This window comes from Triticum urartu, chromosome 5A (genome assembly GCF_056163025.1).
Source record: "Triticum urartu cultivar PI428250 chromosome 5A, HENAU_Tu73, whole genome shotgun sequence".
Lineage (NCBI taxonomy): Eukaryota > Viridiplantae > Streptophyta > Magnoliopsida > Poales > Poaceae > Triticum > Triticum urartu.
This window is the reverse complement of record NC_141877.1, coordinates 611600055-611614756: the sequence shown is the minus strand read 5'-3', so window position 1 is coordinate 611614756 and position 14702 is coordinate 611600055. Positions and strand designations below refer to the sequence as shown.

General features: G+C 45.3%; 2 protein-coding genes across 2 annotated transcripts; one reads left to right on the top strand and one right to left on the bottom strand.

Annotated features, from left to right (window-relative positions):
• Positions 1–5225: 5225 nt before the first annotated feature.
• SPP1 (Phosphatidic acid phosphatase (PAP2) family protein) lies at positions 5226–8161 on the top strand. Its single transcript, XM_048676323.2, has 8 exons — positions 5226–5715; positions 6121–6216; positions 6312–6386; positions 6480–6610; positions 6687–6787; positions 6871–6999; positions 7097–7212; positions 7519–8161. The coding sequence occupies exons 1-8, from the start codon at positions 5530–5532 to the stop codon at positions 7939–7941; spliced, it is 1257 nt and encodes a 418-aa protein (XP_048532280.2). The 5' UTR covers positions 5226–5529; the 3' UTR covers positions 7942–8161.
• A 1327-nt stretch (positions 8162–9488) lies between these two features.
• Positions 9489–14362, bottom strand: LOC125511042 (serine/threonine-protein phosphatase PP2A-2 catalytic subunit). The gene is made up of 11 exons (XM_048676324.2): positions 14078–14362; positions 13421–13477; positions 11890–11973; positions 11718–11789; positions 11542–11613; positions 11388–11428; positions 11207–11273; positions 10914–11105; positions 10730–10819; positions 10539–10646; positions 9489–10157 (listed from the first exon to the last, which is right to left on the bottom strand). The coding sequence occupies exons 1-11, from the start codon at positions 14150–14152 to the stop codon at positions 10092–10094; spliced, it is 924 nt and encodes a 307-aa protein (XP_048532281.1). The 5' UTR covers positions 14153–14362; the 3' UTR covers positions 9489–10091.
• Positions 14363–14702: the final 340 nt, after the last annotated feature.

The following is a 14702-nucleotide window of genomic DNA, read 5'->3' as shown; positions in this document are numbered from 1 at the left end:
GCTTGGGACAGGTGCGGTGGTGCCTTGAGCGACGGCGGGGGCGACATGGCCAGCGACGAGATCTGTCGGAGGGGATTGCGCGTGCGCGACATCCACGGTAATGGGGGACGGCTGGGAGGCTTCCATGGCGGCTAAGAATGGCCGGGAAAGATGGACCGGAGCAGGCGGAGGCGGGGCAATGGCGGCGAAGGGGTGGGAAGCGGGAACGGCCGCACGGAAATTTCCCTCATGCCAACTCTCGCTGCGGATAGGGGGCGAGCTCGGGTTGGCCTCCCACCCCGTGAATCTAAAGGTTGAGGGCGAACTTTTGCCGTGCCCTACAAAAAAAATTACAAGTCACGGACCGATACAGGGTCTGATCGGGCAGCTTTTTTCACGTGGACCCATATTTTAACGATTATTTTGCTAGTCGGAGCATTATACGAGATCTGCTAGAGATGCTCTAAGAGGCTCCTTAGCGTTTAGAATCTACCAGAGTTGCAACCAAATCACGGGGTTAAATGTAGGACCCAAACAACGGGAGAAAGAAGGAAAACAAACGAAAGAATTCCCGGCAGCCTCCTGGTGACCGGCGGTCTCGGAGCGAGATCCAGTGACTTGCTAGTCACAAGTCACCAGTGAACAGTACGGTGTCTTGCCCCCCTTTCCACACCATGTGATCTAAATTAGACGGACAGATCCGAGTGAACAGCATAATATCGTCTACAGTACTATCTACAGTGCTTTCTGCTGGAGTGTTTGATCTGTTCCGCCCCCTGCATCCAACGGCTGGGTGCCCGCCAGTTACGGCGTGACTGGCCAGAGGATCCCAGTCCGGCAGTCTCGCGTTACAGAGTGCTCTTTGCCCTTGAGAATTTCTTTTGCTTGACAAGAATTTTCTTTGATAAAATTGACGGGAATTACCCCTGTGACTTTGGCAACCTTGGTGTGCAGGTTTCACGCGTCGTCATGGATTTTAAAGAGCATCGCACTCACACATGTTGGTCAAGGAAAAAGTCGTGTTTATGCAACGAAAGCAACCATCATATACAATCAATGGCTTTATGCACACCCTGCCTAATGAGACCGCTAATTTGACTTGTGGGAAGCTCACTTGGCAAACCACGGCAAGAATAGATGAGCCAAATTGTCACGCGTGCCAAAGCTGATGGAGTCAATCTAGAACTAGAATCAAAGACAGGCCAGTGATTTACATGCAGTGTTTTACTTGCAGGGGACGGCCGACCTGCATGCATCCCTGTGTGCTGAACAAGAACTGGAGGGCCTCAGGTCAACCGCCACAATAAAATCAAGAAGCTTCAAGGGTCATCCTGGGATCACTTTTGTACTATTTTGTAACCTTTTTTTATGACTTTTCGTTGATTTCCTAGTATTTTTCTTTGCGGTCGGCAGACTCAAATGAATTGATTTACCTAATAAACTTTAAAAAGGAGGGCATGCTGGCTGCTGAGTCTACACGTTAGCCTATCCAGTTTACACAGTATCCAACCTGATTAGTACGCGATGGTATCAGGTTCCGAAGTGCCAGCTAATATGATAGGACCATACGTTCCATCATGCTTACACATGTTATATTCGTTAAACAAGATAAACAACCAAATGCACCAAAGTCTAATGGGTCAAGTAGTTAAACTCGTGCGTCACCCTGTGGTACTGAACTCTGACCAGCTAACTGCTAATTAGAGAAGTAGCTTGGTTGACATTGTTAATTCACTCATTTTATCTTTTGGGAAAGCAGAAAAAGTAGCTAATGCAACATGAAAAGACACTGCACAAGCTCTCATGATAAAAAAAATTCGGGAAACTTTCGTTCTATACATCTTTAATTATAGTAGTATAGCGAACACCAGAAATAATAAAAATTACATCCAGATTCATAGACCACCTGGTGACGACTACAAGCATTGAAGCGAGCTAAAGACTCGTCGACGTCATCTCCCCTCCCTCGCCGAAGCCAGGCACAACTAGTTATAGTAGACAGTCGAAAAGTCGTGCTAAGGCCTCACTTCCGACCTGAAGACACATGAACAAAGACGAATAAAGATCGGATTCGAGCAGACCCACCAAAGACAACCACCAACCGAATCCCGCGAGCTCCGCCGAAGACACACCCCCACGCGCCCTCCGACGACGCTGGATGCATCACCGGAATGGGGGCTAGTTGGAGAGAACCTTATTTCATCTTCAAAAGGCCGTCACCATCTCGTCTTTCTGAGAAGGACACAAACCATAACAAAACTTGAAGAAGCACGTAAAAACGGAGCCCTCCCGCGAGCAAGGGCAAGGATCCACCGAGCACCCATGGCCCTAAGGCCACGGAAGACATGGCAGATTGAGGGCGCCTCCGACGGGAAGCAGAATCCCTAGCCGCATTTTCTTGGGAGGAGAGACGAAGGGACACACTATGTGATGCATGCTAATGTTTATGATAAATTATTTTAAAAGATACACGAAAACTAAAGCCAACTAATTGCTGCGGTTAGAGGAGCTAATCCATCAGTTTCATCTCACAAAATGTACCAATTATGATGCTGATCAGCAGCGGGCCCAAAATGAAAGCTAAGGGATTGAGCACGGCACGAAATTCGTCACTTGGGCCAAAAGCGACCAGTTATGTATGTACCGTCTAGTCAAGATGCATTTTCATCCACACTTTTTTCCTAGGATCATTGAATGAAATCCTCATAAAATGGTCCAAATTGATCTTTGGTAGAAATAAAATCTTGATAACTTTTACAAGCTTAGGAAAACTAAGCAATGCTGAATTGCTAGCCAATCCACCAGTGTTCCAATCCGACACCACACTAGGACTTTATACTCCATCATGGGTTTTTAACATAAGATAACCGCACTGACCTTTTGGTCAAGAACTAATCGCGCTTATGCTACAAAGCAACATCAATATCAATGGCTTTATGCATACCCTGCCGTGCCTAGACGGCTAATTTGACTTATGGAAGGCTCACTTGGCAGAGCACGGCAAGGGCAACATGTGACGAATTGTCACGCGTGCCAAAGCTGATGGAGTCAAGCTAGAGCTAGAATCAAAGACGGACCAGTGTTTCACTTGCAGAGTACGGCTATATCCTCATGCAACTTTGTGTGCTAAACAAGAACTAGAAGGTATCAAGGTCAGCCGCCACAATAATAAAGTCAAGAAACTTCAAGTATCATTTTGGGCTTCATAGAAATCAAGGAAGCTTGCTAATTGAATAATCAAGGAACCTTGAGCCATTTTCTCTTCTGAGTTTCACCAGTATCAATATTTGGCAGAAAAGAAAAACTTGATTCATTTTTTCGAATTGTCCAATGTTTTTGGTATTTTGTGACCTTTTATTCCTTTTTTCTAGATTTTTGTTGACTTCCTAGTATTTTTCTTTAAGCGGACATCGACATGCAGAATTTTATCTATCGATTAATTTTAGTGTCATTTTTTAGATGAATTAATTTTTTTGCGACAGTTAAATGAATTACTTTACATGAGCTTGAAAAAAGAGTGTGCTGGCTGCTGAGTCTACGTGTTTAACTTCTACATACACAAAGCCTATCCTCTTAACACAAATCCAACCTGGTGTACTAGCATGCGATGCGACGGTATCAGGTTCCAAAGTGTCGATTATTCGACTGATATGTAGGACCATATATTCCATTAAACTTATGCATGTCCATTTCATCGTTAAACAAAAGAAACAACCAAATATTCCAAAGTCTATTGGGCAATTAAACCCATATGTCACCCCTTAGAGCTGAAGTCTGACCATCTAACAGCCAATTAGCGCTTCTTGAGAAGTAGCTTGTTGAGATTATTAATTAGCTTCATTTTGTTTTATCACTTCCTCACTAATAAGCCTCGTGATTATTTAAATCTTAAAAAAATGGAAGTACTTTTTAGCTAGAAATGGAGGTAGTTGTGAAATGACAAATGAGTTTAGCACCTAATAATCGGCAGCGGATCCAAAAAAATACAAGAAAAAGGGACAATGCGCTTCACGAAATTCACCACTTTTGCTCTCACTTTGAGCAGGAAATCGTCCACCGCCATACTTGCCCAAATGTGACATGCAAAAGAAATCTAAATATGTATTAATCCTCTTACCATAAGTCTTTTTTGGTTCAATCACTTGAATTCCACATTAAAATGGTCTGACATGATCATCCATACAACAAAGGTATTGATACCTTCATGAAGCCTAGTAAAGATGGGCAATGTTGAACTGGCCACCAATCCACAAGAGTTCTGAAACCTTTTAAGACTCGACACCTTGCTTGGGGCTTTATTAATTTATAGTCAGGTAATTTTTGTGCCTTTCATTTAGAAAAACAAGGGTTAAAATCCTAACAGACATCATGGTATGATTGGAGTAAAGATTCTTGGATATATCTTCACTCTATTATTACGGCATGTGTGGTGCATGAAACATACTGCCATAGACCTGCAATGTTTAGGGTTCCTCAGTCTCCCGCCGACCCGCCTCGTATCCGTTGGCCTTAGGGTCATGGTTGCGCAGTGGATCCAGGTCTTTGCCGGTGGGAGCGCTATGTTTGTATACGCCCCTTCGAGTTTTGTTAGGATTTGTGTTCTACTCAGAAAGGTGAGATGGTGCGGTTCCCTGAAGATGGATAAGGTTGTCCCCGCCTAGCCCCGTCCTGGTAGTGTGTCTAGCATCGTTGGTGGATGTGTGGATCTATCCTTGGTGGGTTTGCTCGGATCTGGTCATAGTTCGTCTATGTTTGTGTTTCTTCAGGTTGAATTCTTCCGATCTACGGTACTCTTCACAAGCGGCGATTGCCGTTCTGCTGCGTTGGTCCCATGGGGCTTTAGCATGACGACTTCACGACTGTCTACTACAACAAGTTTTGTCCGACTTCGGCGAGGGAGGGTCAATGACGGCGGCGTGCCTTCGGCTCACTTCAATGCTTGTAGTCGTCGCCAGGTGGACTACGGATCTGGATGTAATTTTTACTATTTCTAGTCTTCGTTGTACTCTTTATGACATGAATAGATCAAAAAAAGTCTCGAAAAAATATATTACGGCGCGTGTGTTTAGGATTTCCGAAAGGAAAGAAGAAGAAGAACCATACTCTGCCTCGCTCTCGGTGGGAGGAGAAAATTCAACCGCGTGCCAAATCAAGAGCCAGGATTTAAAGTCCCGGGAGTTTAGAACCTTCCGAAGTCACAATCTGACTCCCGGGATTAAATAGCCACTGTCCCTCAAACAACACGAGAAATAAAAACAAAAAGTTTCTTAGCCGCGTGGTGGTGCGAGACTCCGGTCCAGAGCGGGGGCGGCCGGCCGGCAGACCGCCAAGAAACCAGACCACCTCCCGTCTCCGTCCTCGGCCACCACCACCGCCACCTGCCCGCGCCCTCCCTCCACCGCTCCTCCTACAAGAACCCCCCTCGCCTGCCTGCGCTGCCAGCCTACGCCGTGCGAGTCAACCTCTCCTCTCCATCTCTCGTGGTCGTGGGGATCTCGCGCGCTCCTCCCGGGATCAGGCGCCGGCGGTGGGAGGGACAAAGACACGGACATGGAGGCGGTCGCGGCGGCCGGCGGCGCCGGGCTGACCGGGTGGCAGGCGGCGGCGCTGTCGGGCGCAGCGGGCTGGGTGTGGGCGGCCTCCTACTACGACCTCACGCGCCGGGCGCGCGCGCTGGCGCAGCCCTGGGTCACCCGCCGCGTCCACGCCGAGACGCCCTCCATCCTCACCTTCCAGGTCCGTTCCTCCCCTCCCCAATCTCTGCTTTTTCCACCTCGTTTCCGCCAACGGAAGCTTCTCACCAAAGGGACCAAAGGAGGAAAGGGCACACACAGTTCCAGTTCCTACATTTGGGGATATCTTGTTGTGCAATCTGGATACCATTACCCGTTCCAGCACGCGGTTGCTGCTCGATTCGTTAGTCCTAGGACGAAGAAGAACCAATTAGGTGATCGAATCATGTAAAGAGAGATTAATTTGGCTTGAAACAAACGAGGAGACAAAATCATCATCGTCTTGTACAAAAACATTGACGATATCTACGATGTATGCATTTACTTTTACACCTGGCCTCGGTTCCTAAGCTGTTCTTGCTTGTATTTTTCTGAAGGGGAAAAATCCCTGTCTGTTCAATTATTGCAGAGGCTGCAGCACAAGTTGCTGGACAACTTCTTCTCCGTGCTGTCATGCGTTGTCTCTGTCCCTTTCTACACGGGATTCCTCCCCCTCCTCTTCTGGGTATGCTCCAGCCACTCCCCTGCCATGTCTTGTGGCACATTAATCACCCCTTATACTGCTTCTGTAATTCTGAGCTGTTTCCGTTGATATTGTAGAGTGGACATGGCAAGCTGGCTAGGCAAATGACCCTGCTGCTGGCCTTCTGCGATTACCTGGGCAATGCTGTCAAGGTTGCCATCTACTCACACAAAAATGGGTGCAAACTGGGTTTTTGCTGTTTTGGTTGGTTTGGTTGTTGACACCTTGGGAATTTGTGGTTGTAGGATTTAGTGTCAGCTCCTCGGCCGTGTTCCCCTCCCGTGAGGAGAGTCACAGCTACTGAAGATGAGAAGGAAAATGCCATGGAATATGGACTGCCTTCATCGCACGCTCTCAACACCGTTTGTTTGATGGGGTAATTTCCTGTTTCAATCAAAGAGTTGCTGTATTTATTGGGTTTGCCTGGCTAATTCTGACATGGAAAAATGCAGATACATGTTACATTATGTCCTCACATATGGACCATGTGATGGTTTCACGATTGCCACGGGTCTTTCTCTAGCTTTCATGCTCGTTACGTTAATTGGAATTGGTGAGTTCTTTTATTTTTCCGCACAACTGTCTCTTACAGTTACCGAAAGATATTGATGATGTGGCTTACATGAAATTTTATAGCGAGGGTATACTTGGGCATGCACAGCTTGACCGACGTTATCGCTGGGATCTCTTTTGGCATCGTGATCCTTGCATTCTGGTTGGTTGTCCATGATCATGTTGATGCCTTTGTCGTCTCCGGCCAAAATGGTATGTCCATATGCCTCAACATTACTTTGACTCTAGTAGCGATAAATAAATTGTGATATCCAAAGGAGAACATTCTCATAGTTGTTTTCTTCTGCAGTCACATTCTTCTGGGCAAGCCTTTCTCTAGTGCTCTGCTTTGCATATCCAAAGCCAGAATTCCCAACTCCTAGCTTTGAATTCCACACAGCATTCAACGGGGTCGCTTTCGGAATTGTAAGAACTCTGACCTCTCTGTGTATGAAATATGGTTACTTGATCCAAAGATTGTACTGCTCGTAATCTTGTTTTAGAATTCTGCTCACACGGAAGATATTACTTAAGAATTTGTGATGGAAATTCAGTTACCATTCACATTTGAAGTGTAATCAGCAGAGAATAGTCTTCACCATTGACTGAATATAGTTGACCCAAAAGAATTCTTGGAATTAAATCTAGCTCTAGTTTCTCCCATGCTCTTCCAGTTGTTGATAAATCATGTTTACCCTTATCTGACACTGTTCTCTACCCTTATCGATTCAGGTCTACGGCGTGCAGCAGACGTACACCCGTTTCCATGGCCCGGAAGCCCCCCTCATTCTCAGCCATCAACTACCCCTCCTCGCCTATGCCGGGAGGGTCCTTGTGGGGATCCCGACCATCCTGGCCGTGAAGTCCTGTAGCAAGGCGCTCTCGAAATGGCTCCTGCCGGTCATGTGCAGCACCCTGGGGATCCCGATCGTCTCGTCCTGCTATGTGCCCGCGCTGAAGCCATCCGACATTGGCGGCGGCTCAGGCAACAAGGACGAGGCCAAGCAGGCCGGCGGATACCTCCAGCGGCTCTTTTCCCTCTTCCCTCAGAAGGCGTATGATGTAGACACCGGCATCAGGTTCGTGCAGTACGCCGGGCTCGCGTGGTCGGTGGTCGACCTGGTGCCGGTGATCTTCACGCATCTGAACCTGTGAGGCCGATCGAATTAGCGAGTCAAGGTTAGCAGCATTTTGTTTATTTCTTCGGAGGAGGGGTGATCCCTCCTCCATGTCTCGCAGGCTGTAGATCCATTGACCTCAGCCTCATTTTTGTGTTGTATGTTTATCTGTCTAGCACGTCCTCTAGCGGGTGGTGTTTTTCTTTTTGTACAGTTGTCCAAAGTAGCAACGAGGAAAGTATACACGTGATGGCCTTGTTTTTGTGTGATTGATGGGAACAGCTACTGACTGCCATGTGCGCCATTAGTGCTTAATAACTGAATCCTCAGTCTGACATATATAACTGCAGAAAAGAGAGTATGCTTCCTTATCGCCTTTCATCATCCCTGTATATGGCTGGGTTTGTTAGTCCCTGGGGTGGGTCATTTTGGAGACCGAGCCTCACGGAGGCCTTTATGTTGAAAATTTCAAAGTTCTTTATTTTTAAATATTCTGAACAAACACACATGTATGCAAGGATGTAATGGATACGTGTGACAAAGGATGAAATACTTTGAATTGCGAGCTGCACAAAAAAAAATCATGGCCTCATATTTGTCTTTTTTGTGTAGCTCTCATTTTAACGTATTTCGACCTGAAAATTTGCACACATGTACTACATTATGTATCTAGGTATATGCGCATCTCTTTCAGAATTTTTTGAAACTGAAAAGTTTGAATTTTGAAGTTTTCAAATGAAGGCCTCCATGGAGCTCGGTCTCCGTTTGGCCTTTTGGCTGTATTTTGGATCAAACTTTGCCCATAGGTTATATGCCACAAAAACCATGCTGTTGGATTTTTTTAAAATTATATTATTCTAAACAAGTTCCCCGTGGTAACGTTGTCGTTACATATAGCTCTTATTTATTAGTCAGTTTTATGATCAAAGATACAAGTGAGACTTACAAACCCTAACGGAGGAAGTATGTCGTTACTGTTATTATCTTTAAGTAAAAAAGATAGCGGATAGCGGAGTCTAGTTTTTTTATTAAGCTGATGATGAAATATGAATGTGTGGATTGACTTGAGCACATTGACTGTGAACCATGTGTGACTACCGTTGAGAAGTCGTGCTTGCCAAGTGGAACCTGCTTGTGCTCGTACGCAACTGCGGCCGTGGGTGAGATTATGTCAGGGAGGGAGAAACAATTTTATCTGACCGTCACCATTGACGTTGGGAGTGGAAAGCGAGCGAGGGAGGAAGAAGCTGTCGACATGCCTGCACAACCACAGCACGTCACCACCCGTTGCCGACTGGGCCTGGCAATGCTGCATCGCTTTCTACTCCCAACGTATTGCAGAATCTATCTCCTGGCCTCTGCACGCTATGATTTGTGGCTGCAAACAGCTCAAATCTTAGGCCGCTGACGAACATTGCTCGGAAACAGTACAAGTTTGCCTAAACATGCAGAGCAATGGTATTTTTTAATTCACGTGCGATTAAAACACAATGAAATACTCCTATATTGATCAATGCCGTAGCATGGAAAATATGCTCAGTCCAAGAAAATACTGGTCGGAAGTGAAAATCATTTGGAAGCATAATAAGAATAATAATGTTTGCTCTTCTTTGTGGATCATGCCCACATCTTTTGCACCATTCATAAACAAAATATATCCACTAACCAGACAAACATTCATATTTCATACCACAGCCAACACCACACAGACAGTGCTCAACATGCTACCAAGTATTCTATACGGAAAATCAATACGGGTTCACAACACCTAAGGGGACCATAACCATACAACTACATTGTCCATCTCTACAACAAATAATCATCAAAATGAAAAATTAGGCGAAATGTGCGAACAGGGGGAAAAAATATGGATACAGAGGGGAAATGAAATGGCTTCCTGTCATCACAATACAAACGCTGCTCGATGCTCAAGCTCAGTTAGAGAGGTGAGTAACACAATGGATCCTTCCAGATGTAGGTAGGTAGGTAGGTAGGTAGGTAGGTATACACTTTGATCACGATGCGGCGAAGCGGCTCGCAAACAGCCAGGGGCATCATGGGCGGAAAAATTAAGAAGAATAACACACAGGAGGTTGATGATTTTCAGCAAAAAGATTTATCTGCAGCCATGAAACTTCAGCTAGTTATCAGACCTTTGGTGCAGAGGTCCACACCGATTTCGCATCATCACAGGAAATAGTCTGGCGTTCTACGAGTTACGTCTGGCTCTCCCCTTCTCGGGGCCGGCTCAAACTGCAGAATCACAAAATCACAACAACTCAATGACTGAAAATCCTAGACGTGCAAAAAGATCCAATTTGTGAAAGGAGAAAAGCATTGGTCAAACATTTTGGTTAGACTTCCTATGGGTTCTCAAATTGGCCATACTGTTATATCAACCGAACACTTATGCCAACAGGTCCTCCTATTCGTATCAGAAATATGTACACTGGAAAATAATCTGCCAATCTCATTTTTCATCTACTCATCCATGTATCAGTGTCTAACTGCCCATCACCAAACCACTTCAGTTACTTATGTCACTTAGGGTACATAATTCTTCATTTTTAAGCATTTATATATAATGATCAAATCTACCAGAACAAATGTAGAAATGAGATGTGTATAATGTACCTGGATGAAAGTATGCTCCCGACAATCATCAACTTCCAAGATTGATGCCATGTTTCCACAGCGGTAGCAATAATTAGGTGCACTAAATATGGTGACCACTTTTTGCTCCTGTTTAATGCAGTAATGTGTTAACTAGATATAGTATGGACGAGAGACAAAAACAAGTGTGGAACTCAGGAGCAGATACTAACATGAGCCCAGTTGAATCCCTCCATCACCAACTGGTGAGCTCTAGCAATAAGTCTTAAGTTATTGGTATGATTGAACTGCTCTGATATATCCTGAAATGATAGGAGTTGCAAGGTCAGTGGAAAACTGACCTAAATATTGGCATAGTACATTGAGCAAACAAGAATTTTCTGTACCAAGAAATACCTGTCCGAAGGTATATCCAGCGCCTCGAGGAGAAATACCCCAACCGCATCGATCATCGGGATCAGACCACAGAAGATCACACATGGGCCCTTCATGAGGAACTTCTTGCGTGCGGTCAAAGTTACGTATGTTATCAAGTGTCTCAATGGATGGTGATAATCCACCGTGCAAGCAAAATATTTCTGACTCAACCTATGAAATGTTTGCATGTCAATTTCACTAGATAACGTATAAAAAAACTTGACATATAGGTCATTCCATCAATGGAAATGCTGCAGAAGTGCAATACATACCAATGCTGTCAAGGGGAAGTAGTCGAACAGATCCGTAAAGGTTTTCCACACAGTTGCGTTTCCATACCTGCAATTAATGTTGCCAGCTTTATCTCAGATACGACAAGCGGAACCATAATCTGAGGCATCTTATTATTTTACTACTAGATTATATACATCATATACAAACAAAGACACTTACTTCCTTAAGCACTCGTCGTAGAATCCATAAACTTGAGTGATCTGCAAATGCCAAAATTATTCAGTGAAATTTGTCAATGTTTAAAAAATGTAATGGAACTGAAATATGTAAAAAAAAAGAACATTAGAAGCTTCGTAGGAGCATGATAATCTACCTGTCGGCTTTCATGGTTTCCTCTAAGAATGGTGATTCGCTGAGGATAACGAACTTTCAAAGACACCAACAGCTGTATATTTCAAGGTTACATTAGTCACAAGAGCTACTATTAGTATCAAACATATCACAAATTTCTTGCTAAGCTACAAGCAGATATTGCTCATTAACTCTTACCGTGACAGTTTCAACAGAATAGTAGCCACGATCTACATAATCTCCCATAAACAAGTAATTTGTATCCGGACACTGATAAAAACATAGAAGATGTCAGTATAGTGAAGATCAGACTTCACTATAGATGACTCAAGAAGGTGGCACAAAGGAACATGAACAAGAGAACTTGTACCTTTCCACCAATTCGGAACAGTTCTGCAAGATCGTGAAACTGCCCGTGAATATCACCACAGATTGTAACAGGACTCCTTACAGGCTGCAAGTATGCCAAAGAAAAAAACACCAAAGTTAAAACTGCCGGCAAAACAATAACCCAATCGTGTATCTGGCAGACAGGAGGCACATAATTATATGAAGCAGTCATTGCATAGCACAAGTTCCACATACTCCGTGGGGCTAGCTTAAGTCTGCATGGCCCATTAAAAAAATCTGACGCATGCCAGTTGCCAGACACAAAACAGAACAATAGTACATTTGGCATGAGTTCTGATAGTGGCTCCATCTTGTATATTCTATTCAAAACCATTGAAAGCAAGTAATTAAGGAAAATGCTGGAGCAAACTTTGCTGAGATGTCCAACTACCATTATCATCAAGGTGTATGGCTGCATTTATTAGTTCAGCCTTTCACTAATCAATAAAGTAGGACTGAAAGCATGGTACAGTCAACCAGTGTCATGCATTGCTTGTGTTGTTCAGGAGACTTCCTTAGTTTTTCTTTGGAAGGCATGTTTCCCATCACCTTTGTCGAGAATGCAGAGACTTCAGGAGCAAGGAACAGGCGTCATGCAGTGTTGTTCTTTTACCCACATATTCAGGAAGTATAGATATGCATGCACATCGCAACAGTGTGTTATTTCTGCTATCTGAGATTTATTGCTTGATTGTGATATTGAAATCGTGCTTACTATAATGGGTAAAAGTAGTATTGTTTTAAAGTACTAGATCTATTGTTCGCTAGTGTTTAGTACAAATTTAGAACTTCTACAGTTCTACTATGGAAATACCAGTAGCAATCTTCCATACTTGTCACAATATCATCATACCAGGCTTCTGACCTTGAAACTGCCAATATATTGCGACTACTATCGATGATCGTGCTTGGCAGTTTGAGGTCAGGGTCGAGGGAGACCCAGTTCAATATTGGAGCATATTATTTTTTAGTCCGCAGGAAGTACAGATGTATGCACATCTCCTCGCGAAGTTATTTGCACTCCTTTCTTTGATTTTGTTTACTCGTCGATTTGACCAACATACTCAAGTTATTTTGGGTTCCCGAATATGAAAAAAATCAACTTTGCTGAAAGTGTAGTGATATGAGCAAAAGATGCATGATAACAATAAAAACTCCACGAGTAACGGCTCTAGCACTCTCAACAGAAACAATTGCGCTTGTTGAACAATGTATCGTAGGATCCGTTATGTAACAGAGTTCTGTTACCTCAGGATACATCTTAATTTTGAACAGATAGAACCACCACATTCTAGAGTTTGCATAAAACCTTACACCAGAAGTTACTTATAACATATCCTTGTCTTGCTCACTTGATCAGTACCTTGTGACTTTCTCTTGACACCAAAATGGTAAGACTAATTGTGATGCACACAACAAGGTTGAGACAAGATGTGCTAGCTCATGGTAAGGAAGGACTGACCAATCAAGTAAAGGGCGCATCTTATCTTGGAGAAATAAAAATAGCATACCTGAACATTGCTCTCCTCCATCAAGATCTCCTTGGCCTTCTCGCACAGTGCTCTGACCTGTACGGCAAGTATTAAAGGGTCAGAGCAAAATCAATGGTAACCCATCTAGCAGCTCTATGGAAGGCAGGCATCAATTTGGCGGAAGGTGGAAACTTGGAGGTTTGGACAAGCCATATGCCTCCCTAACGAATCCACCCTGCGTGACTCCTCCATCTACCCCACCACCCAAGATGAACCAGCTGCCAAAATTCGTTTCTTTTTCAGGGGAGCAGCTGCCAAAAATCAGCGACTACGTAGAAACTACCAGACTACATCGCTGCCAAAAATGTGACCTTGCGTGAGCAGGACGGGTCCTCGAACAGCAATCAATTGCGGGAGCATAACAACTCTGCTTCGCTCGCAATCGCGAGAGTATCCAGCAACCACCGAAAAACCGCCGCACGGACCAGCGAAACGGCCATTTCTGAGCAAGCTAGCAGCGAAACGGAGCCCCGGAAGACCGATCTCCCCCGGAGCCCTGGCCGGCGCCCCGCCGGGCCGGAATTCGGCCAGATCTGGCGAGACCCGCCCACCCCGGACCACCGGCACGAGAGAAAGGCAGAGAGACACGCAGGAGGGAGTGCGCCGGAGGAGGGCGGAAGGCGGTTGGTTGGTTACCTCGGCCTCGGGGAGGGGCTTGCACTGCATGAGGCGCTCGATCTGGTCGTCGAGGCCGCCATGGGGGCTGCTCATCCTCGCCGGGGGTCCACCCTGGGCAGATCTCGCCGGCGCGCGCGCGTGGGGAGGGGGGGAGGGGGGAACGAGAGGTGGGGAGGGGGGCAAAAGTTCTGGAAAGGTGGGAGCGGCGGTGGTTATATAATTGCGGTCTGGTCTGGACTGGATTGGAGCCCGGCTCGGCTGTATAGCGGCGAGGCCGAGGTGGAGGAGAGGGTCGTGCTGAAGTGGTCGCCGCGCGGAGACAACCAGGAGAGCGAGCGAAGGAAGGTTGCTCTGCTGCCCACTACGAGTGATGATGCCTTGCGGTTGGGTTGGGTTGGTAACAACGATCGATGTATGTCGACTTGTCGAGGTAGAATAAAGTACTTTCGTGGTAGATCTCGAGGGATGATGGCTGGTAATAAATTGATAACAAATCCAGCATCCCTCTAAACCTAACCTTAAATTGATAACAAATCCAGCATCCGTAGGAACTAAACCTCACCATTTGAACTATGCTTTGTTTGTAATTAAGTAAAGCTTCGGGCTCACGCGCGCCATGTGGCGCTCGGTCTCCCCCTCTCGC

Excerpts from the sequence above, each read along its gene's own strand:
- SPP1 (XM_048676323.2), top strand. The coding sequence starts at position 5,530 with ATGGAGGCGGTCGCGGCGGCCGGCGGCGCCGGGCTGACCGGGTGGCAG. Across the intron at positions 6,387-6,479 it reads ACCTGGGCAATGCTGTCAAG|GATTTAGTGTCAGCTCCTCG; the intron begins GTTGCCATCTAC and ends TTGTGGTTGTAG. Across the intron at positions 7,213-7,518 it reads ACGGGGTCGCTTTCGGAATT|GTCTACGGCGTGCAGCAGAC; the intron begins GTAAGAACTCTG and ends TTATCGATTCAG.
- LOC125511042 (XM_048676324.2), bottom strand. The coding sequence starts at position 14,152 with ATGAGCAGCCCCCATGGCGGCCTCGACGACCAGATCGAGCGCCTCATG. Across the intron at positions 13,478-14,077 it reads AGCCCCTCCCCGAGGCCGAG|GTCAGAGCACTGTGCGAGAA; the intron begins GTAACCAACCAA and ends CTTGCCGTACAG. Across the intron at positions 10,820-10,913 it reads CTGGATATACCTTCGGACAG|GATATATCAGAGCAGTTCAA; the intron begins GTATTTCTTGGT and ends CTATCATTTCAG.